Source organism: Thermobia domestica, chromosome 1 (assembly GCF_964235325.1).
Source record: "Thermobia domestica chromosome 1, izTheDome1.hap1.1, whole genome shotgun sequence".
Classification (NCBI taxonomy): domain Eukaryota; kingdom Metazoa; phylum Arthropoda; class Insecta; order Zygentoma; family Lepismatidae; genus Thermobia; species Thermobia domestica.
Genome location: NC_137454.1, coordinates 320,878,451 through 320,903,307, shown reverse-complemented (window position 1 = coordinate 320,903,307; position 24,857 = coordinate 320,878,451). Strand labels below are relative to the sequence as shown.

Here is a 24,857-nt window from a genome sequence, read left to right as displayed (position 1 = left end):
TTGTCACTAATATAGGTCATTTTCAATTATCTTTACGCGTCACCATCTCACCCCCGAATGTTAATGGGGCCTGAAATTATACTTAAATGGAATCTGGAATGTCATGATTTACCTCAGCGACCCGAAAACTATGCATTCGATACTAATATCGGTCGTTTTCGATCATTTTTATATGTCACCCATCCCACTCTTCATAGGTGTGCCAGGGGGAAGGTCTTACAACCACAGTACTGTTTTCCAGACTGTAAGTAATACATGTACCGATCTTAGTCAAAATTGCTCCACGCATCCTAGAGTTATACTGGAACATGCGCACATATTTTTATATATAGAAATAAATAAAGCAGGAAACGGAAATCTGTGTTATTCCCTTGCATAACATTTTTGTCAAAAGCCCTGGCGCCAGCCCAATATATTCATGCACATTTAGATTGTTAAAACGAAGCATAAAACATTGCTCTTACTGCCTATGGAAAACAGATAGGCAGGAATGGAATAGGATGCCTATGCGTGTGCTTCAACGTAATTTGTGGTAGTGAAATCATGATGTTAGGCGGTAATTCATAACACTAGCGTACGACAGAACATAATCGGTAGTGGCGGCACTTTCTGTAGAATAAGTACAGACCCAAATCAGTTCGACATAAACCGAACAACCCTTGTAATACTTTCCTTTTTTATACACATATGACATTCATATCAACCTACCGAAGTTGCTTCACACACAAGTTTATTATTAAGTAAAATCCACTTCACTGGACCTTCTGTCCGTGCATCCTCTGCAGGAAATTTAGAACGACTTGTATCAGCTGAAGTTCCATTCATTAAGTCACCAATGAGCAACTTGCATTTTTCGTACTTTTCATTTGCATAACATGCCTTTATTTCATTCACCGACATCATGAAACTGAAGAATCAATATCTGAAAAATATAGGAAATAATTATACTAAATTTTAATACATGGATTGAAATAGTTTTTGACATCTACAGTTACTTACGAAACACTCCTTCAAATTAAGCTCCATCTTTCCTAAAGACAAAAATAATAAGACGACTGAGTATAAATAAATTGAATGATTTTGTTCTTAATAAATTTTTAAACAGACAAATAGTATGCGAGGAATCATTTAGATGCAAATAGAGAAAACAATCTGTTTAAATGTAAGTAAATCAATACTATAGAATATCAGTAAGCAGGAGAAGTTGCTCATTCCAGGGACACTTTTTATAATTTGCTTTACAGAAGTGGATATATTTGTCAAGGCTAAAGGTAAAATATATTCCTGATAACTTAATATTTCACAAGCATACTGTAAAAGTTACAGAGGAATTGCACCAATGAGAAAAGCATAAGAGTAATTTTTATTCGGAAGTTATTTCGTCCCTTGGCACTACGGGGTATGTATCAAGGGACAGTGATTGCTGTATGTAGAGAAAATATTAAATCTAACGATAATCTGTTGTTTTGAAACTAATAATTTATTTGTTACAAACTAAACGATATAAATACTACTCAGAAATGTTTTTCTTGCTTCCTTCTCATTAAAATTGGAATTTATGCTCCATGAAGAAACTTTAATAACAAGGGACACAATATACGTTTACAAATACATATATATATCACAGTTTGATTAGATCATTCATTGAAAGAATATGCAATGAATATGGAGTTCAGATCTTTGTTTTAAAACTATATATATATCATGGCATAATAATGCTCATTATATCCAAAGTATTGTTTTTTGGTACATCAAGACGCCTGAATCTTGGTATGACCATCGCCCAAATAAATGAGCACTTTGTCGAAAGTATTATTTAATATTTTAACACAGTCATAATTTGCAGTCTTACTGTCCCGACGAACTTCCACGTATTTAGTTTGCTCCGCATTCACTTCTGAACCCATGTCCCTGCATGCGTTTAATATGGCCTCTGCATTTCTTTCTATTGTTCACCTATCAGATTTGTATCATTAGCATTCGCCATAATCTGGTGAATTTTAGTCGGTTCTAGCTCCTGGTTGCTATCTTTTATTTTCCTTGATGGCATACTCCAGAACAAAGTTGAATAATAATGGCGACAACGCATCTTCTTGTTTCACGTCATTTTCGACGTGGAAGCTCGTGGACAAGAATTTTCCTGCTCGGTCTTTACTTTGGGATTCATTTCATTTAAACACATCTTAATTAATGTGACTAGCTTCTTCGGTATTCCAAATTCTGTAAGAATGTTGTACAATATTTCCCTCCTAACCGAATCGTAGACCTTTCTAAAAATCAATAAATAATTGACGTACCAGAGTTGTATTCTCATTTCTTTTCGAGCATTTGTCGAATGGTAAATATCTGATCGATAGTTGAGACATAAACTATATATCATTAGCGGTCAGAGAGTTGGATAATACAGCACACTATCTAAGAGTTAACGTTCTACAAGTATGCACCTAGACTAAGGGAGACGGTGATGAGATGGATGTTAATGGTGGAATGACAAAGATGAGAGGAAACGGAAGAAATCCCGCGCATACGGTGTTTGTCCATCACAAAAGGGCACACATTCGTAAGAAATGTTGCTCGCCTTGTCTCTCCATGTTTATTACTTTAATTGCATATTTCCTTCCTTTCTAGCAACCTCATCAGCACATTTTTTATTACTATATCACCGGATCTTTACTTTTACATCTATTGTACGTTTTGTTTCCTTTAAAGAACGATTAGTGAAAAGTATTCAGTGACTTATTATCGATATTTGATTGTCCTTAATAATTTTCCCTGTATTGACCGACAATTCACTGTTTTTACAAGAACACTATTCATATTAATAATTTATGCCGAATTCCACAATATGTCTTTAATTTATGCTCTATCTGGTTGTCCCTTAATTTACTTTTGGCTGGTGTAAACATTAATTCCACTGGTGGATTTAACACAGCAAATTTTGTGAATATTAGGACTAAGATAGTAAAACAAGCCACCAAGATTTATTAAGAACAATCAAAAATTGAAATTAAGTCACTGAATACATTGTATTAATTGTTCATTAAAGGAGTTGAGTTGGTTTTGTGTTTAACGTCCCTTTCAGCAGCGAGGCTATATGAGACGGGACCTACTGATTAACGTGGAATCCGAACCACATGAGTTCCTGCCGGGAATCGAACCCGGGTCTCCCACACCAAAGGCGCGGACGCTAACCGCTTAGCCATGAAGGAACACTGTTCTTTAAAGGAAACAAAACATACAATAAAAGACGTAAAAGCGAGGATCCGGTGATACAGAACAAAAATGGTGCTGATGACGTTCCCAAAGAGAAAAAAAAATATTCAATTAATGTAATAAACACGACGGCACAAGGTAAGCCACTTTTCTTAGTTTCAACTTTATCTAATTTACCGTTTATATTCCATCACATTCAGCACATTGGTCCAAGATTGGATTTTTTAAAATAAAATCATTATGAAAAAATCCAGAACCAAAGTGGCCTGTTCCTGTATAAAGGATATGTAGTTTAAATACCCTTAGAGATAAAATTTCCGTAAAATTCTCGGAATGTTTGGGATTGGTGTTTGTATGAGAAAAAAAAATGCAATCAACACATTATTCATACAAGTTAAAACATGAACATCGTTTATAAAACCTGTTAAAGTTAAGTGGAAGTTTTTTCACGTCATTTTGTACTGTGTGATACTGATCAACAGTCACAAAATCAAAATTTTTGAGATCGGCATTTCCGAAGAAAACAAGAAAAAAAAAAAAATATTTTTCACAAAAAATTTCAGTTCACCACGAGAACTTGGACACCTATATTAAACGGAGGATATAATTTGAATCAGTCCGTTCCAGAGATAGGCGTGTCAACATTTTCCCGAAATTTCCACATGAGAAATGACGCCCGAGGTGACGTTACAGATCTTCGTATCACGCGGATACCCATCATACTATGTATGTGCCCTATCAGCTTTGAGCCCCGCTGGACTGGAATGATTTGTTATAGTGACTACGTATCACAGACCGATGCGTTTTTTTTTATACATATACATAAGTGTTTTATATGACATATGAATCTCTGTCCTACGCAATACAGTGCAGATTAAGAATAGTCTGTCAAATTGAAAAAGCAGTTTTCTTTCGCTTTTCTTGCTTCAAAAGATTCCCTAAGACGTTCTAGATCATTTTTACCCTACCACATGCCCAAATAATTGTATACAGATTGGTAATATGCGTGCAAACTCATGCGTCCTGGAAATGATTACGTGCAGTCACATTACCTGCTGCCATATTATATGCAATTATTTCTTCGTGAAATTCGCCTGCAATGTCTTATAAATTAACGTAGGAGCTATATTCATTGGTGCAAATTCACTTTACGAGGTCTTCCTTTTAAGTGTATAAATGTGTCTCCAGACGTATGCCATACAAACGACTGGACAAAACACACAAACCAACTTGTGCTAGGTGTCCACTAAAAGCGAGAATGTGATTTAACCGATTCAGGACAGGTGTGAAGCAGGTAGCAAGCGCGTCAACGATGGACAATATGTGCATAAACGAGGATAGTGAAAAATATACTTGCTTCGTATAAAATCATATAGATTAGAGCACTTGTAATGGTTTCACACTTGTATTATAGGGAAGAATTCTTGAGAACCGACACAGCAGACAGCTTGCCATCCCACCTCGAGTGCTAGTAATGTTGCCAACTCATATGTTAAGAAAGTTACAACTCTAGTTGCATGATAGGCCTATTATAACATTTACATTTAGTACCACGATTACATCAACTGCTATCATGCACCATCGTTCACATTTTGTATTTGTTACTATTACAAAATAAGTCTTTTGTATAAGGGTAAGCTTTTTGGTTCCCATATACCTTTTCGTAAAGGAGGCATCACACCTCACATATGCTTCTCAGCTGGAGGGAGGAAATAATACTTTTAGGTAAATTCCACTGACCTTGTCTGTTTCATCTTTCTTTGTGCTTCTGATCCAGCGCAGTTTCAGCATTCGACGAAGAATTAACGAAAAATTAGCTGAATCAATTTGCTCCTTACCAATGACAACGGCCCCACGAAGGCCTGCAACTGGAAGTATCCTTTCAGAACGTTATTCCAAACGAAATGCTTGTCACTACAAAGAGTATATTGAATAGTAATCAGCAAGCATGCGTTCCTGTTAGCCTAGAATTACCAAATAAACATTATCGAATGCAGGACATTCTTTCAGAAAGAGTCTAACTTTTCACAGAGCAGCAGAACTTTTTTTCTAAATTTTGAAACTGCTTTTTTGTACCTTCTAATTGTTTCGATGACGTTGCCGTTTTGTACAGAAAAAAAAAACTTTTTTTGAATCGTTGTTCAGGCTTTCTTCAGTTCTAAAACAAGTTGATGCCGAATGTCAGGTTAGTTTTAACTAGTGCTGCTCACGAGACGATAAATTTCTCGTATTGTCTTATCTTCGAGATGAGAAGTATTATACATTTAAAAATTCGAGACGGGTTAAGTGCCGTATCGCCGGACCAATTTTAGGAAATTTACCGGGTCAATTGAAGAATTTATTTAAGTTTGTGAGAAAGAATGAGTACAAGGGAGGTAAGAGGAATAGTAAAAGTTAAGACAGTGGCTGTATTTGTTGATTGTTTTTGATGTTGTTAGCGGCACTGTATGTGGAGGCGGATGGACTATTTCGCGGAAAGGTACACTTGTTTTACTATACGGATCCAGAAATTGTAAAATGTACAGAAAAAAAATTGGAAAATCTTTAATTTGCCCATTTCATGTCGAGAACAGAGCCCAACCAACCCCTGCCGGGCTTCTAACCCGTTCCTATTACTGCTATTACTACTCTTACTTCTGCTTCTACTACTACTAATACTATGGATCCGTATTAAAGTAATACTGCACGCCTAACGTTACGTAATTTAGCGTAACTTAATGTAATCCAACAAAATATAACCGAATGCAATACACTTTTGTGCTTTTTTTTCATTTTGCAAAGTGATCCGGCGATACGGCACAAATGTCTTCGAGACGGTGACAAACATGACACAATTCACGTCTCATTTTTAAGAAGAAACAAGAAGCTTCTCCGGATTTATAGGCAAAACAAGTGCACTAGTCTTAGATAGCAAAAACCATGGTTCATATTATAAAAATGTAAATAGGTAAAATGATTTACGAACATAATGAAGAACATTTGTTAATGTTTAAAGACATGCAGGTCATTATACAAAATACTCCAATAATAAATATGGTTTAAATGTATTATAACACACTCTTCGTGGACCTCTCGTGACGCGGAAGGCTTCTTTTAACTTCTAGATAAAATTAAAATAAAAAATTGAAGGTATAAGTTTTATACATAAATTTACAGGGTGTCTACTAAAATTCCAAAATGAAATTTCGTGACTTTTTCGTGACCTTTTCTTTACCAAACCATAGAATTTCCTAACATTCTCAAGAGCGAATTCGGGTGCAAATAAGGCCGAATTTTCAAGCATGCGATAGAATACTTTGCTTGCGATTCAGTAGCGTCTAAAGCCCATCATAAAGACATTTTTGGTGGTGAATTTTGAAATTTGATAGAACAAAATTTTCCAGTCTCTGCATATATTTGTACAGATAAAAAAAATTCGTGACCCAAAAGCTAAATTTCGTGACTTTTTCTTGATTTTCATGACCGCTTTCTGATTTCGTGACTTTTTCATGACTTTCGTGACCGATAGACACCCTGATTTACGAAACGAGGCAAGCAAATTTCCGAGGCGAGATTAGAAAAGCTTTCTGAGAATCGAGACAACCTTTTTTCTCGTCTCGTGGGAAACATGAGTGATCGCCACGTGGGCATGCTATTCATATCACACTGGTTTGTGTCTTCAGTCGTGTCTCGTTTTGTACATAAAAATGAAAGCGATCACACTCTTCATTTTTCAAAGATTAGGATATCCTCACCGACTGAGCGCACTATTAAATGAAAACGGAAAGAACCCATTGATAACAAAAAATGGACTATGATTGTGCCATAAAAAAAATCGATGTTGAAATTAGAGATGCAAGGGCTCGGAAAAAAACGGCTTTTTTGAAAGAAAAAAAAACTCGGTTTTTTCTGCTTCGCTTTTTTGCTTGGGAAATTTTAGGTTTTTTCAAAATTTTGCTTTAAATTGATAAAGCAGACTTTGTTTCGCTTCTCTACAACACAAAAAGTCATTTAATTAGTGGTTGATGTAGATAATAATATAAAATTAAAATAAACCATGAATTTCGAAAAGATTTTTGTAAAAATTCTTAACATATTTACATTATGAATTCCTAAGGATTAACCAATAATGTAATAATTTTTTAACCTCTTATATACAGAAAGTAAGTAATTTTATTTAAAAAATGATACACAAATAACTAGCAAAATTGTATGTAGTATTTTTACTTCAAAATATCACACACCCTCTTTTTGAGAGAAAATAAAATAAAACATGAGAGAAATACATTTATATAATAATCTTAAAGGCTGCACATCAAGAGCTTGGTTTCGGGTGGTTATGCACATTCTTGAAACTTTTAAGTTTTAACTTCCATATACATTGTATGGATATTTCGAACAAATTTGTCATTCATTGATCACATACGTAATAATTTGTTACCACCTATTAGGTGTTTCGGATCTGCAAAATCGGTAAAATTCCGAATTCTGTAATCCACTGACTGTTTCTTAAGCTTGTTTAGAATCGGGCAACTACCGAATTTTCTCTTCATGGATCGTATGCGTAATAGACCGTTCATCTGATAGTGTGGTTTCCTAGGCTTATACCCACCATCAGGATATACCCAGTCCTGAAGGTTTCTGAATTTTTAACGACAGGAATTCAACTTAAAAAAAAAATTAAAAAAAAGAATACATTTAAGAAGAGTGGAAAGAATCAATCACTGTTTCAATTCACAAGAAAGGCTACAAAACTTATTGTAATAATTAGCGAGGCATTTCTCTTAACATTATATTAACAAGATTGATTCCATACGCAGATTAAATTATTGGAGATTATCAGGGTGGATTTAGGGAAATCGCTCAACTATCGACCAGATATTTACTATTCGATAAATACTCGAAAAGAAATGGGAATATATTACCCAGTATATCACCTGTTTATTGATTTTAATAAGGTTTACGACTCGGATAGGAGGGAAGTATTGTACAATTCTTACAGAATTTGGAATATCGAAAAAGCCAGTTAGATTAATTAAAATGTGTTTAAATGAATCCCAGAGTAAAGTCCGAGTAGAAAAACTCTTGCCCATGAGATTCAACGTCGAGAATGGTCTGAAACAAGGAGATACGTTATCGCCATTATAATTTAGCATTGTTCCGGAGTACGCTATAAGGAAAATTAAAGATAGCAATCAGGCCCTAGAGCTGCATGGTATTCACCAGGTTATGGCGTATGCTGATGATGTAAATTTAATTGGGGATGATAGGAGAACAATAGAAAGAAATGCATACGCCTTACTAAACGCTTGCAGCGACATTGGTTTAGAAGTAAATGCAGAGAAAAATAAATACATGGAAGTTCACCGAGATCGTAATACGGCAAATTGTGGATCCGTTAAAATATCAAATAATACTTTCAACAAAGTGGATACTTTCAAATATTTAGGATCAATATTACCAGACCAAAATCATATAAACAAAGAAATATTTTGTCATCGCGAACTCTGTCGAGGAATTTACAGCTTAAAATATGTAAAACGATAATCATGCCTGTTGTTCTGTATGGTTGTGAAACATGGTCGTTTGCGATGGGAGAAGAACACAGACTGAAATTGTTTGAAAATAAAATCCTGAGACGAATATTCGGACACAAGAGAAACGGGAATGGGGGAACTTCATAACGAAGAACTGCATAATTTATACGTTTTACTAAACATCGTTACGGTCATCAAGTCTAGGAGGCTCAGGTGGGCAGGTCATGCAGCCAGAATGGAAGAAGGTAGGAACGCTTTCAAAGTTTTAACTGGAAATCCAATCGGAAAACGTCCATTAGGAAAACCTAGGGGCAGATGGGAGGACAATATTAAGATGAATCTCGCAGAAATAGGAATACAAAGTACATAAAAACTGGATAGTTGGCTAAGGATAGAAGCAAGGGCGCCGATCCTGGGGGGACCGAGAGGGCCCGGGCCCCCCAAAAGATCATGTGGGTCCCTATTGTATTTATGAATATACAATATTTGGCATAATTTGAGTGCATTTTGTCTTAAAAATCCTTATATATATACCGTCTGCATCTGAATGGGCCCCCCCAAATTTACAGAGAAATCGGCGCCCTTGGATAAAAGACAGTGGAGAGCTTTTGTGAACGCGGCATTGAACCTTCGGATTCCGTAAGTCATAGAGAGAGAGAATATATTTAAGTTAAGAACATCTGCATAACAACCATGAGTGAGTGGTTAGTTTTTGCACTTCTATCGGGAAGTTCGGGATTCAACCCCGAATTCGAGCATTTTGACAGAAGTTTTTCTTAATTCCATCTGTGAATGTAGAGATAGTGCGTGTACTGTGAATCCTGGCCGACTTCCTTTATCGTTTTTAAATCGTTATTATTACTAATTACCAGCAGTGACGGATTTGCGAAGGGGGTTAGGGCGGGGATGTCTTACAGATTGAAGCCTACACCCCGAAATTACGAAATTTCTAAAACAATCGAAATATTTGTTATGCCTTTACTCATAAACTTCAAGCTCTCCTCAAATAAAAATTAGGTATTTTTAGAAAAACTAAACATTAATATGGAAAAACCCTCCCAAAATACTCTTCTAAATCCGCCACTGATTATCAGTATAAAATGGTCTTCAAGGTTGTATCCGAAAGATTATTGCTGAATACAAACAAATAAAGTAGTTACGGTATGCTTATACTCATAAACTTCAAGCTCATCCCAAATAAAAATTAGGAAATTTTAGAAAACCAAACATTAAGCAGAGAAACATCTCCCAAAATACTTTTCTCAATCTGCTACTGATTATTTCTATAAAACTATATTCAAGGTTATATTCGGAAGATTATTGCTAAATCACTGCACAGCTACAGTATAACAAAAATGTGGAAGTACGCTCTGACGGATATACTGAAAAACATAAGTTTAACTTATGTCCTAGAGTAGGCCTACTAATCTCTAAGAAATGAAACACGGATGACTAAAAAAGAAATAACGTAAAGAAGAAAAAAATGTCGGTAACTGAGAAGTTAAATATCCTCTACAATTGCCCTCAAATACTACGTAAACTTACTGTATGTTTACTTTAATTCATAAAACATGTGCTCCATCCATTATGATGGTGAATTCCAGAGCGAAATATGGTATTTAGGTCATGAAATCTTATTTAACTTTACTATACTATACGAAAGTATACTATACAAAAGCTATTCAAATAGAAAAATTATGAAAATGAAAAAAGCCAAAATTTCCAAAATTCTCGTTTTTTTTTTCAAAAAAGCCGGGTTTTATGTGCAAAAAACCATCGATTCAAAAAAGCCGGCTTTTCTGCATCTCTAGTTGAAATATGCAATAGATTCTTTTCTTATACATGGCAAACACAATTTAGAATCTGCTACAGCTTTATTTGAACAATCAAGCTCTCTTTTTATAACAGAATGCTGAACATAATTCCAGTGTGATATACACACCTCTGGAAAGAAGTGAGCAATGGTTCAGGTAGCATTGTGATATTAGATTCTCTACTTAATATTTTCGGAGTTGATTGAACTAGTGAAGATTTCAAGGGTCGGGTAGGAAATTCCTATCCCTCACGAAACTAAGAAATTTTTTTCCTCGGTGAATATCTCCGACCGTGCTTAACGACTGTTATCAGTATTATTTTCATCCCTTCCCGATGGAACGTGGTGTTATAATCCCTGAGTTAGTACTACTGCTGACAAGAGTGCCTATGTACTCTCGCAAGCGTAATGCGCCCGTCACGTGTTGGGCAAGCTGGTAAGAGGATCTCAAGAACCATTCTTATCAATAACCAAGGATGTTATAAAATAGCCTAACCTCTCTTATAACAGTCTTGGTTGTAAATATAAAATGCAGGATTCCTACATGGTGAAAAAATACTCCGCGGTGGAAATTGTTACACAATCGTATTTCGTATGCACTCTTCATTTGAACATAGTCTAGCCCTTGTAATGGTTTCACACTTTTAACATTACATTTATAAAAATGAAATAATGGTTTCCAACACTGTGATAAATTCCTCCGACAGCGGAATCCTTTTTAACAATTCTCTTCCTCCTACCAATCCTCTTTCATGTCCACTTTTCATTTCAACCGTAAAATTACAATTTTTATGACCCAGTACGGGCAATACATATAAAGTATGCATCCGCCAACAAAATGACTCAAAGATCCATTGAACGATTATTTTTGTTTCCATATTGTTAATTTACACCAGACCATGTAGGCCTATATCCATGTTAATGATGAATCTCCTCAACTGCATCCATAAGCAGTACAAATGGTATATCCTTGAACGGATGCGATTGTGTAAACTACAGGGACGATATGTGACAATTTAAGAAAGAAAGAAAAAAATCAAATGGTTTGCTTTTGACACACCATATTTCGGAAGTTTTACAGAAATACTTTGCATGAAAGACGTTTTTATAAAGAACAAATTTCTGCAAGCGATGATATTAAATACAAGGCAATACACCTGTATTTTAAATTTACAAGTGTAGGGTTACTAGTGTAAACTCATTAGAAGTGCTTTACGATGGATGAAATAAGTGAATGCACATCAAAGATGGCTCTATTAAATATTATTTTCCACCAGCGGTGTATTTGTGCACGCCGTACAGAAGCTATATTTCATGTTTTCAAGTGGAGCGCTACTAGTATGAAATCATGACAAGTGTTACCGTACGGAAACTCTTATTAAAAAAATAAATAATAAAAAAAAAAAACTTTCATTATCTTCGCTTACGCGTATACTCATGGCTGACGCGCCTGTTACCTTGGGAAACACTACTCGCTTCCCAGTTTCGCCCTGCCGTGACTGTTATACAGCATTCGTGCTTTTCAAGGCACCTAGCAGAGATTATTTTATACTATAGTTCTTACGCCATATATTCGAACCCCGCATTTATACGCAAATCGAAAAAGAATTTTAATTTTTATACATCTGACGAGCCCCTTGAATTTTATCTATGCCAGATATTTTTATGTTGCCCACCGTAAATCATTTAGGAGTCAATAAGAGGGAAATTAGTTAAAGAATTATTAGCCTATGTTTAGCAGAAAGGGTCCAGTTCTTTTCCCTAAAAAAATGTTATAATTTTGGTAATTTCTGTTCACATTCGGTTAGTTCAGGGTAGGGTTGGTTAGTTTCAGTTAGGTTAGGCTAGTTTAGGTTACGTTAGGTTAGTTTAGTTTATGTTATATTAGTGTAGGAGTCCCGCATAGTTTTCTTAAAAAGCGATAGAATTTTGCTTATTTCTACTAATATTAGGTTAGTTCAGGTTAGCTTACGTTAGGTTAGGTTAGATTTGGTTACGTTATGTTACGTCTAAGTACTTGCATCACTCATTTCTCCTGTAAATTTTGTGTTTTTTACGTGCTTCTGGACCCCTTGTACTAAACATACCCCGAATTATTATTTTTTTTAACAATTATTTCGAGTGGTGTGCCAAAAATTAACACGCAGCGCATGGAAAGAAAAATATTGTAAGTTTATGGTGAATCCTTGAACTACATCTGCACTGAAAACATGTCATATCACCCGACGCTTTAGTGCAAAGATACAGGTAACAGTTAAAATATATCTTAATAATTCTAGCGGAGTCTTTATATTTAACCACCACAAATTAACCTGTAAAACATCATATTTTACAGAACAAACCTTTATGATCTATTTTAAATTTTATTATTTCTTTTACACAGTTAAAAATTGCGCTGCATTCAAGAATACTACTTTCGACTTCTCTTCTTCTTCGCTGCACCTTCTTCTTCTTCTTTTTCTTCTTTTTCTTCTTGCCTCAACCACTAATCGGTAAAGAACGCGGAAGTTTCAAAAGACAAAGATGGATAGAGATGGTTATAAGATGCGAAATAAAGCATATGGTTGTAAATATAGATAATAGGCGTGAAGAAAAGGTGGAGATAAGGTGAAACTAAACGAATCTACCTTTAAAGGGGCCAGAACCGAGAAATTTATGGAGGATGGAGAGAGAAAGGGGGCGATGATGCTGGTAAAGAGGACAGGAGAAAATAAGATGATTGATAGTGCCAGAACATTTTTCATAATTTGAATGAAATTTATCTTAAAATTCTCTGCATTTGAAGCCCCCCACCCCCATTTACAAAGAAATTTGCGCCCTTGCCTAATGATATTCCATTTCGGCTTCCATCAGCGTCAATTTCATAGGCTCAAACGCTAGATTCTATTGCCTTCTTTTTATTTCAGTAATAAAATTTGATGATGGAATGAACTAAATTAAGTAATCACTTTTCAGTTATACTTGTAAAATGGAATCACAGAGTTCCAACGGAACGAAGAGTGCCAGCTACCCAGGGTGTAATATATTGGTAAACAGTAAAAATACATGAATTTGAAATCAGTAGAATAAAATTTATTGTGGATGAGTATAAGTGTTGGATTTGTTATGGCAACATTTGTACCGAGTTTGTTCTTCTTTTGTTTTTCTTTTGGTCCTTTTTTCGTTTTCTATCAGCTGTAGTGCAAGTGCTAATGTTAGAATAAAAATAGTATTTTTTGCCTTCTATAATATAACATTAACGTTTTATTGTAACATCTGGCGACCGTGACAGGACTCAAAAACAACTTAAATAATGGAGAAGGCAAAAAGAATTAGAACAGTGGCGAGAGCTGTATTTACAAAAATCGCAAAAAATGTGAAACAGTGTTGTAATGCCGCGAATGTGAACATTGACGATATTAAAGTGAACTTTGAATTATTGGAGGCTAAATACAGGGCGGTTAATGAAGCACACAATGAATACATTGAATTGTTATTAAAAGAAGAATTCGAAGAAGATGATTTGGTTCAGGAAACAGAAGCACAAGATAAGTATGTTATGGCATTTTATGGTCTCCGCACGAAAGTTCAAGAGTTGATCGATAAGCATGCATCAAATTCAACTCGTGATACAGCCAGTCTAATGAGTGAAGTGTATTTTCAGTTTGTATTCCAACTCAACTTGTTCACATTTTTTCTTGGAAAGTTGAAAAGATTGTCAGATTATCTACAAAATAAGGAGAGCACACTGGCTGATGCTGTTTCAGTTTCCCAAGCCGTAAGCGTCGGTGGACCACCGATGGGCAACTAGAGTAATCTCGCCAAAAATTGGCGGCCCCACAGCGACGATCCGCGGTGGCCTCACTTCCGTTTTGAAAATTATACCACCAGCGGCAGAACGCGACGAAACGCCAATGAACAACAAAATTACTCCCCCAAAATGTGTTAAACCTCCTATATGCGTAATTTGTTACATTAAGGAGTGTCTAAAACACTTTTAAAAAAGTAAAAAAGAAAGTACATGCCCCGGGGTGGTCGCGAACCACTAACCTTTGGATTATTAAGTGCGTGCGCCTCCGCCTTGGCCACAGAGGCGATGGAGAAAAGGTCGCTTGTAGAGGCATAAATAGTTAAGGTATTTTTAATTTAGCTAATCAGAATGCTCCTGTAACCGTGTATATTCGACGATAACCGTTTGGGATTAGATAAAATCCGTTTGCCATGTAATTTTATAACAAAATGACACGTGTCTATTTACTTTATTGCATGGTTCTCCCATATTCACTTTCAACTGATCGGCTACAGTTGTCATCTAAATTCATACAATTATACGCACTCATATCAAGATTTTTCACTTCATGGCAGGGGTTACTCTTGACCCCTGTAGTTCACTTTAGGAACAATTGGTCAGGAAAAGTAATATATAATAATAACCACATGCACATGACTGACGATTGTTCGTATTGGTCCCTTCGCGATTCTCCACGATGAATCGAAGAAACTCGGACCAAAATGAAGTCCTCGCTGTTATGCGGGGGTAACTTCAATACCCCGACCCTAGTTATCACTTTCGACTCGAAGAAACCCTACCGCCAATCGCACATTAGCGGCAGTTCTTCGACGCGTCGCTATAACGACGATCGACATTTACCGGCAAGTGGGCCACTAGGTGTTGGAGACGTTTACGGCATGGGGTTACGAAGGGTGTAGTGGATTATTTTACTGATATTAGAAACACAGTCGAGGAGTTCGAAAATTAGAAAGATTAAAAAAATTTGTAAAAGCAAGAAGAAAAAGTTATCATGCAACCCTAGAACCGAGGCTCAAAAATACTAGGCTCCAAAATTATAGAAAGGTAAAGGACGAATATGAACAGGCGGTATTACTGGAGAAAAAACGAAGTTGGGAATTGTTTCTGGCGAAAAACATAGAAATGGATCCTTGGGTTTTTCCATATAAATTAATTATGCAAAAGATTAATCCTACAACATTATGCACAATTAAAATTGCAGTTGGAACGTATACAAAAACAAGAGAAGAAACATTAGATAAATTAATGCAGAATTTTTTTCCTAAGGATACGATGGAAGATGATACAATGGGACAGATGCAGCTAAGAAGAAATCATGCAAGAAAAGCAACAGTAGTAGATGTGGACGACTCCGAATTGGTGTCAAATGATGAAGTAGAAAAAATCATAAAGAAACTAAAAACAGGTAAGGCCCCCAGGTCTGGATGAAATAACAAATGAAATATATAAAAGGAATAAAGATATATGGGTCCCTTACTTAACAAGACTTTACAACATATTGTTAAACAAGCAAACATTCCCAAATGTATGGAAAATTTCGAAGTTAATTATACTACTTAAGAGCCTGGACAGAGACCCCTTAGAAACTGGTGCCTACAGACCAATATGTTTACTAAAGAACATAAGCAAAATTTATGAGAGAGTTATAGCTAATAGGATAAACAAGTACAGAAATACACAGAATGACACCCTACAATATGGTTTTAGAGCGGGAAGATCGACCGAGGATGCACTGAATGTTTTTAAAGAACAAATACAAAATAGTAGCTACCAAAAGAAATATGCTCTAGCGTTGTTTGTTAACATCGAGGAAGCATTCGATAATTTATGGATACCAGCGTTATTAGAGAATTTGAAGAAATTAAGGCTTCCACAATATCTGCAAAACGTAATAAAAGACTATTTCCAACACAAAAAAATAGTTATACAAACAGAAATGGGAGATAAAGAAATACAAAATGAAAAGGGCTGTCCACAAGGTTCAATCTTGGGACCCCTGATGTGGGATATACAACTACAGCCTTACCTGGAGGAAATGGGAAAGAATGTGTAAATAGATAGAATTATAGCCTTTGCTGATGATATTGTAATAATAACATCGGCAAATTCCAGAAGATAAATAGAAACAAAAACAAACCAAGTAGTGGAAAGTCTATATCATTGGTGCTCTGAAAATAAATTAAAGCTATCAACGAAAAAACTAAGTATATGCTTTTTGAAACTAAATTAACTAGGGAACCATAAATAAAAATATTAAATCAGAAAATAAAAAGAGTAACAGAATTTAAATACTTAGGCGTAACAATAGATGAAAATTTAAATTTTGAGAAACATGTACAATATATAGTTGAAAAAACTAATAAAATTGCCAACAAACTAATGACAATTGGCAAAAATACATACAAGTTACCAAATAAAATATTAAAGCTATACCATGATACAATATTATGTGCGACTATGGCATACGCTTCAAGTCTATGGGTACATCGAATTTTCGAGAACAAAAAAATTAGAGATTCCATAAACAGACCTCAAAGAAATTTACTTATAAGACTAAGTGGAGCCTTTAACACAGTGCCAAATGAAGCACTATGTATACTACTTCATATAAAACCACTACATCTGGTAATACTACAAAGAGCAGCATTCTACTGGCTAAAAAAAGAAAACGAAAAGCTAATAGATCTTCTAGACAAGGCAGTAACAACAAAGAAGGAGATCGAAGAAACTATTGAAGAAATATGGAACTTAGAATGGACAAACTCAAATAAATCAAGAAGATTATGGGATATTATTCCAACAATTAATAAAAGGAAAAAGTTAAAACATCTAGATCCAAGTCCAGGAGTCATTCACTTTCTAAGTGGGCACGGCCCTTACGAAACTTACTTGTATAGAATAAAGGCCAAAGAGAATACAATCTGTGAATGCGGCGAAATTGGAACACCAGAGCACCACATCTTTTGGTGCCCTCTGACAGAGGATGTAATACCAGAGAGGGAAAATATCAGACGTAAAAATCTAATACAAATAATCGAAAACGAAAATGATTTTAATATCTTAAAGCGAATAGCAAACAGCTATTCTGAAATAAGAAGAACTTATTACAATGAAAACGAATAGCATTGCATAAATGTAAATAGAATTAGAGTGTATGTGTCCTTGAGTGTTTTTGAATGAATGAAATCTTCCGGACCGAAGAAAATCTTCCGGATGGCACTGGTATTCCGTGCCCCCCGGGGGAGAGGAGCAAGTGGATCATCGCATCCCCGGCTTACACTGGATGGAACTCCGGATGCGTATGGTCTTGTGTGTGTGCGCTTTTGTGTTCGTGGTTTCCGGGGTTTCGGTTTTCGGGTTTTTTGTGTACCTCATTGCGTCATGGACGATAAGTGAAGAGGAGTGTCTCAGAGATAGTGAACTTAGTGACCGTTTCAGTCGATCTCGGCCGAATTGACGGTCCCAGCCTGGGTGTGCGGGTGGAAGGACACAACGGACCAGGACCCACGCTAAGTGCTCTGAGTGGGCCCTGGACCTCAAGTCAACACAAACAGGACTGTGATATGGCATGGACACGAAGCTGAGAACACTCACAGAATACTTCATGAATCACCATTAAAATTTAGGTCATATAAGAGTGGAAGTTATTAGTGAAGTGAAATGAATGTTAGTGTAAATTTTTGGTACGTTAGTGTAAATGTTTTACGTGACCACAGGAGAGAACCAATCATACAGTGAAAAACCGTAGTGAACTGTTTTGTTGTGAAAAGTGAAGAGGAGTGCAGTTTGATAAATAAACATACAGCATACAGGAGAGGAACCATTGTCATACGGTGAAAACCGAAGAAAGAAGCAACACATTATTAAATAAAACTTAACTAAATAATAAACAATTTAAATAATTAACAAAGTAAATATAAAATTAATTAAACAACATCATTAAACAGTCATGTGGAATAACAAGAGGGAAAAAAGGATAAATAGTAGCCTAACTAATAAATGTACATGATAATAAATAATATAGTAAACTATTAAATAAGAATAGGAAACCATAATTACAATTAAACAAATAAAAATTAGAAACTATGTAACTAAAAGAACATAATAAGACTACAATCTTTAAAAAAACATCTTAATAATTAAAAAAAGAAATCAATCAGTAGGAATTAAATGGTTAAGAACTATAGGGAAATAATATATAAAAATAAACAAATAATAACAAAATAGAAGAGTAGATTAGTTAGATAATATAGATAGATAAGTAGATAAGAGTTAATAACAATAAAATGTATTATTTAAGCATTTTATATCGTATTTCACACTATTATAGTTGTTGGATTAGGAATTGAAATACTAAGTAGTATAGTTCAGGATAGGTGCAGGTACAGTTAAGCTGAGTAGCACTTCGCAAGAAAATTGTTGTTAATTTTTTTCATAGTTTATTCTTGTTTGTTTCTTTGTTTTCTGTTTGTTTTGTTCTTGTGCTGTGGTTCTTTTGTTCTTTCCTTTTTCCCTCTCCTTTTCACCTTTTTTTCCTTCCAAACATGGATATTCAATAAAAATAAGAAAACAAATAAATGGCAATGATGATAACCCGTTCCGGTCAAAAGTTTCAGATGCCGGTTCTGAAAAACGGGCCTGAGCCAAAAAAAAAAAAGTTCGAAAATTGAATGAGTCTTTGAGTCTTGCTGAAAAAAAACGGTATCTCTTACGGGTCCAATGTCTAGAAAACGATCACTCCCCCACCATTTACGTCAGTATATTATGACTGAGCAAATATCGGTTGAGGAAGAAGAAATCCAATCCCAAGAGCATGGGCGTCGCCAGAAACTTTCGCAAGGGGGGTCAAGAACAAACGCTAATAATGCACACACACATACACACACACACACACACACACACATATATATATATATATATATATATATATATATATATATATATATATATATATTAAACAAAATCACAATATTATAATTAGGAAGTCATGCAAGTACATATACTATGTTGACTTTAGAAGAATTTTCCGAAGACAGAATCGTATATTTTCTCCTTAATACTTCATAATAATTCCTGTTTTCAAAATCTCAAACGTTGAAAGAATCGAGGAGAGAGGGAGAAAAAGAATGCATGTTCGAGACTATGTTGCTACCGTATATATATAATACACTGGTGTGTATATATAATATAAGGCGTATATATATATGCCTTTGGTGTGGGAGATTCGAGTTAGATTCCCGGTAGAAGTTGAACTCATGAAGTTTGCATTCCATATGAAGCTTTAGGTCCACATCTCACCCTTGGGGCTGAAAGGACACTAAACTCAGAATAAACCAATCCAAAAAGATAAAACTTTTTAACAGTAACCTAACCTAACCTAACCTAACCATCAAATCAAAAAGAGAGAGTTTCTCTAAACTGTATGCATCTAAATTTTTGTGATTTCATAAATCGTACCAGCATTCACCTTGAGAAAGGAAATTGTCAAATTCATAAATTTTATTTATTTCATCCATCATCTTCATGAATTGTAGTTTAGAGGTGCCTTTTATTTCACGGGGATGCAGTGTAAAGAGTTAAAAGCCTGGACTATGTTCTTCCGAAAATCTATTATATAGCGACTGTAACAAAGAATCTATGTACGGTATAAATATGGTTCGTCGATAATATTCTTCCGCATTTGTGTATGGAGTATTAGCAAGATGAACTTGTCGAGATACAAGTCTGGGAACTGAAAGATGAATATGCAGTTCATCAGCAACACGAACGCACTTTTCAAAGATCGAATGAAATGTAACTTCAGCTGTATCTCTTTGTTCTTTGAACATACAAATCAACTCCGAAATAGGTGATTTTGCCGCCATAAAGTTCAACTGAACTTGCAAAATTTCTGCTACTGGCTCAACGTACGAGGAATATTGACTGATACCTGACAAAGAAACAATAAAAGCTCATGTTGTTCCTGCACAAAAAAGACGATAAGCATTGCTTCTAGTTTCCAAAACTGTAGAATTTATTGACAGTTCTTCTAACGCACACACTATTTCTATGAAATGTTCAGAAAATTTTCTGATGCTGCTGTGTTTGGAAGTCCAGCGTGTTTCAGAAAGAAGTGCGATATTTGGAATATTTTCTCTTCTTAATGGGCTCTCGCGAAAGAAAATTGTAGTTGAAAATTGTCTTTGATAGTATCCACTGTCTTTCGTATGTAAGAAACGGAACATAGCTTATTAACAACAAGATTAAGCTTGCATTATGCACAATGGTAAAAAACGTTTTTGGGATTTGTCGTCTGATAATGCTTTGTACACCGTTACTACATCCAGCCATGGTGGAACAACCATCGAAACCCTGCCCTAAAAGTTCACACTGAGATAATCCACGTTCTTCCAATGCTTTTAGAATTATTCTAGCAATATATGCGGCGTTTAACTCTCCTAATGGAATGAAACCTACGAAATCTTCTCGCATCTGATTTTCAACAGTGTCATAAAACCGAATATCTAGAGACAATTGTTCTACACCCCTAATATCAGCTCTCTCATCTGCAAGCACACCATAATGGTGGGAAAAAACAATTTTAGGCTTTGTATACTGTTCATATAAAGTGTTGCCTGCAACTGATATCAATTCATTTTGAGTCTGCACAGATAAGTATTTTGCATTTTGAGCAGCAGTTTCAAAGTGCTGCTTTAATGTTATATCTCCTGAATCTACTTTACATTGGAGATCGTATAAATTGCCAGATTTAGCATTCTTTCCTCGTAAAGACAAATCATGTATCGCACAAAAGACAATTGTCTCAATGATTGATGACAGTTTTTTCGGTTTTCCTCAACTTGCTTCCGAGCCGCTTCATCAATTTTCAAATCAACGGGCAAACTTCGTAGACATAACATTCGAAAATAACTGAGCGCCTTCTGTGGACGCCCGATGTCATTCAAATTGTTCGTGTTGTCGAGCAGATGCAAAAATCATTGTATTTTCTAAACGGTGTTAGTATAAAAGACCCTTGCAATCCTCTTTTTACCGGAGATCGAAAAAGAACAAACTGCTTGCACAATCCCCCTCACAACTTTCTAGAATATACTAGCCACGGAAATTCAACAAATCACTTATACAAAAAGGGGCGTTTTCCTGGCGTAACATTTTGTTTAAAATCATAGGTTTCGGTCGGGTGTCACGGCAACATCAATATTTCTTATCGACCAGTGTCCGACAAACTTGACTGCAAATTTAAGTCTACATAATTGCCAATGTCTTTTGGGTCACAGGACGTCTCCTCACCTAATAAAGTTGCACAAAGAAACATTTGGGGAGAAGGTACGCTAACGATATTGCCCTCCGGTAACTCTTTTTCTTCGCTCATATTTTCAACACTCAGAATATCACGATTGGTGTTTTCCAATTTTGAGGGCACTTGCTGTTTTAGAAAAACATCGAGTTTCATTTGCTTATGCTTATGCATGATTCATTTTTAAAAAGCAATTTTTTCTAATTCACTCACCTACACATGCGATATTAAATAAATTATAAACTAAGGGAAAAACACGCACTAAACTCTGAAAGACACCAGAGATCGGAAACCACACACACATCACTTTCCGACACTCCCGAGCAACTTTGAAGTTTTGAAAACAAAATCCGCCTATATGACACACCAGAAACACGGATTTCCAATAACTGCGCACAACCAGCTATGCAAAAGTAAACCTTTCTATTCTTGAAAAGGGTCAATCTCCATCCTCCCCGCTAAAAATAACATTGTACTTTTAAACCGCGGGGTCTCATAGGAAAAAAAGCTCAATTTCTTTCTGTTCAGAACGCTACTAAGAACAAGGAAGACAATGTTTGGCAGCATTAGAATCATTGTCCCTGCTGCTCCATTTGCAGTTTTGTCTTCTCGATCCCTTCCCCTCTCTGTAATCCATCAAGATTTTTGTTTTAAAAGGAGGCGGGGTCATTCAGGATCACCTTGCTACAGCCAGAGGGCAAACAGGTGCAGAAAATTCGGTGACATTATTGCCTTCACAAACAGAATTCTTGGGTTATTTTTAACATCAATATGTCTTAAATGCTCATACTTTTCCGATTGTTGCAAAGGTAAGATAAATGAGTCAGAGAAACACTTTCATTCTGCTTTACAAAGGAAACCACTGCAGAAATATTAAAAGATGTGGCTCTTCATTTTCTATGGGAACGATTGAGGATAACTTGCTTGATTCTTTCAACGTTTGAGATTTGAAACAGGAATTATCGTGAAGTGCTACGGAGGGAACATACGATCCTGTCTCCGGAAACTCCTTCTAAGTTCAATATATACACTTGGCTACTTTATAACGATATTGTTATAACAACTTTTTAACCAACCCTCATATTTCCAATACTAGTTCTTGGAATTAATGTGTAGCCAGCCAGAATTCGCAGAAGAGCGAAACACTGGAATTTTCTACCCAAAAGGTGCCTCATTCTTCAAGACATTTCTGCACCTCCCGTCAGTCCTTATTAAGTAAGGAATTTGTTCGTCTCCTCACCGACACCCACGCAGATGACTCCCAGAGAAGCGATCATGGCGGCGGATGGACAGCAACTTATATCGCGTAATATTACATTTATTAATTAATCATTGTGTTCAAGATATTATAAACTCAATCTTATATCGAGTGTAAAAACTAGTGCTGAAAAACATAAGTAGTGGAAAAATAACAGAAGAAAAACCATCGAAACTAACTCACAGACAATTAAAACATCGCGTGTTTAGTGAGGTCGGTGGATTTCTCTAGACTGTTCCAGATCAATCCAGTATTGGTGAGAACGTTCTTATATTTTATGTAATAAGTGTTTGAATTAATTAACATTAATAATTTTCATTTGTGTATATAGATTTTTATTTTAAAGTGGTTACATTATGTTATGTTGTATATATAAAACTTAAAACAGAAATAGAAAATGATTAATGAAACGGAAGTTGAATGCGAAGAAGCTACTATACAATCAGATAATAATACTATGGACATGGAACAAAGTTCCAATACAGAAACAAATACTAACAATGAACAAACAAAAAGTCTGGTGTCATCTTCCGTACATGACATCCAAACTATAGGTAACAAAGTAGAAAAACCTACAAAGACTCAAAATAACTTTACGGAAATAAGTAAGACAAAATATAAACCGCATCATCTTGCGCCATATTTTGTTTTCGTGAAGTCAACCATTGAGGAACTAGGGAAAAAACACATCATGTCTATAAGTAGAAAACTATTCCTTGCGGAAATTCCAGGAATCGAAACAGTAGATAAAATAGGTAGAAACCTATTAAAAATTAAATTCAGGTCAGGTGAGGAAGCTAATAAATTCCTAGAGCATCCCATTCTTGATCAAAATAAATGGGAAGCATACATACCCCACCATTTAATATACACCACTGGTGTAGTACATGGAATAGAAACGGAGAGAGAAATGAATGATCTCCTAAATTACATTAAAAGTGACTTTCATGTCACTTCTGCCAGAAGAATATACAAAAAAATTGCAAAAAGTGAAATTCAACCAACCGCTACTGTTATATTAACGTTTGACTCACAACAATTACCAACAGATATTAAGTTATATTACATAAAACGCACTGTTCATACATATATACCAGCTGTAAGACAATGCATCATGGGATGCAATAAATACGGTCATCGAAAAAACAATTGCCGCTTAAATAAAGTGCTATGTATTAAATGTGGATTACCACATTCAGCTGATCAATGTACTAACCCCCTTCATTGTATAAATTGAGGAGGAAAACACGCAGCGAACTATTCACAATGTCCAGAACGAATTAGGCAAAATAAATTGATGGAACTCATGGCTAGGGAGAAGATATCATTTAATGAAGCTAATGCTCTTCTGAAACATTCTAATAGCGTGACAAATAATTCAAATCAAGATAACGACAAACATAATAACAATTATAGGCCGACATCTGAAAATAATTCAGTGTTACAACAAAAAACGTTCGTGTCAGCTCTCAATTATGATAATATGCCACCTTTAATAACTCCCCTATCTCCTCCAATAAATCGTATGTCTACTTGGGTACAATCCATGAAAGATATTTCAGGATCACCACCTGAAAAACGACGCAGAGGACATGTGGAAAGTAACGCATGGAAAACACACAATACAGCTACATACCGAGAATATACAAAAATTGGTAACAAAAACAACAAACATGCCCAACCTTCTACATCCTTTAACTTTAATAATAAAATCCTACAATCACAAAGGGAAACTGGATTAGTTAAAAACATTAGTGAGAAACAAAATACAGAAAACTCATATCCAGTTAAACCAAATCCTTATTATTACAACAAAATACTCAGAATAAAAAGGAATTACAAAACGCATACTTAAAGGAACCAATTAACAACGACAATTCAACTTTCACTAATCAGTCAGAATGGAATCACTCTTCACAGAATCAGGATCAATGGATGGGTATACATTCATCATCAAACGTGACCTTAAATAT

At 35.4% G+C, this 24,857-nt stretch overlaps 1 protein-coding gene across 1 annotated transcript in view; it reads right to left on the bottom strand.

Moving 5' to 3' along the window:
* LOC145662815 (uncharacterized) overlaps positions 1-13,012 on the bottom strand; it is a 101,320-nt gene extending 88,308 nt beyond the window's left edge. The window contains exons 1-2 of the mRNA XM_081728711.1: positions 12,885-13,012; positions 709-922 (exon numbers count right to left, since the gene is read on the bottom strand). Coding sequence (XP_081584837.1) covers positions 709-903 — 195 coding nt within the window. The 5' untranslated portion in view covers positions 904-922; positions 12,885-13,012. The remainder of the gene's footprint in view (positions 1-708; positions 923-12,884) is intronic.
* Positions 13,013-24,857: the final 11,845 nt, after the last annotated feature.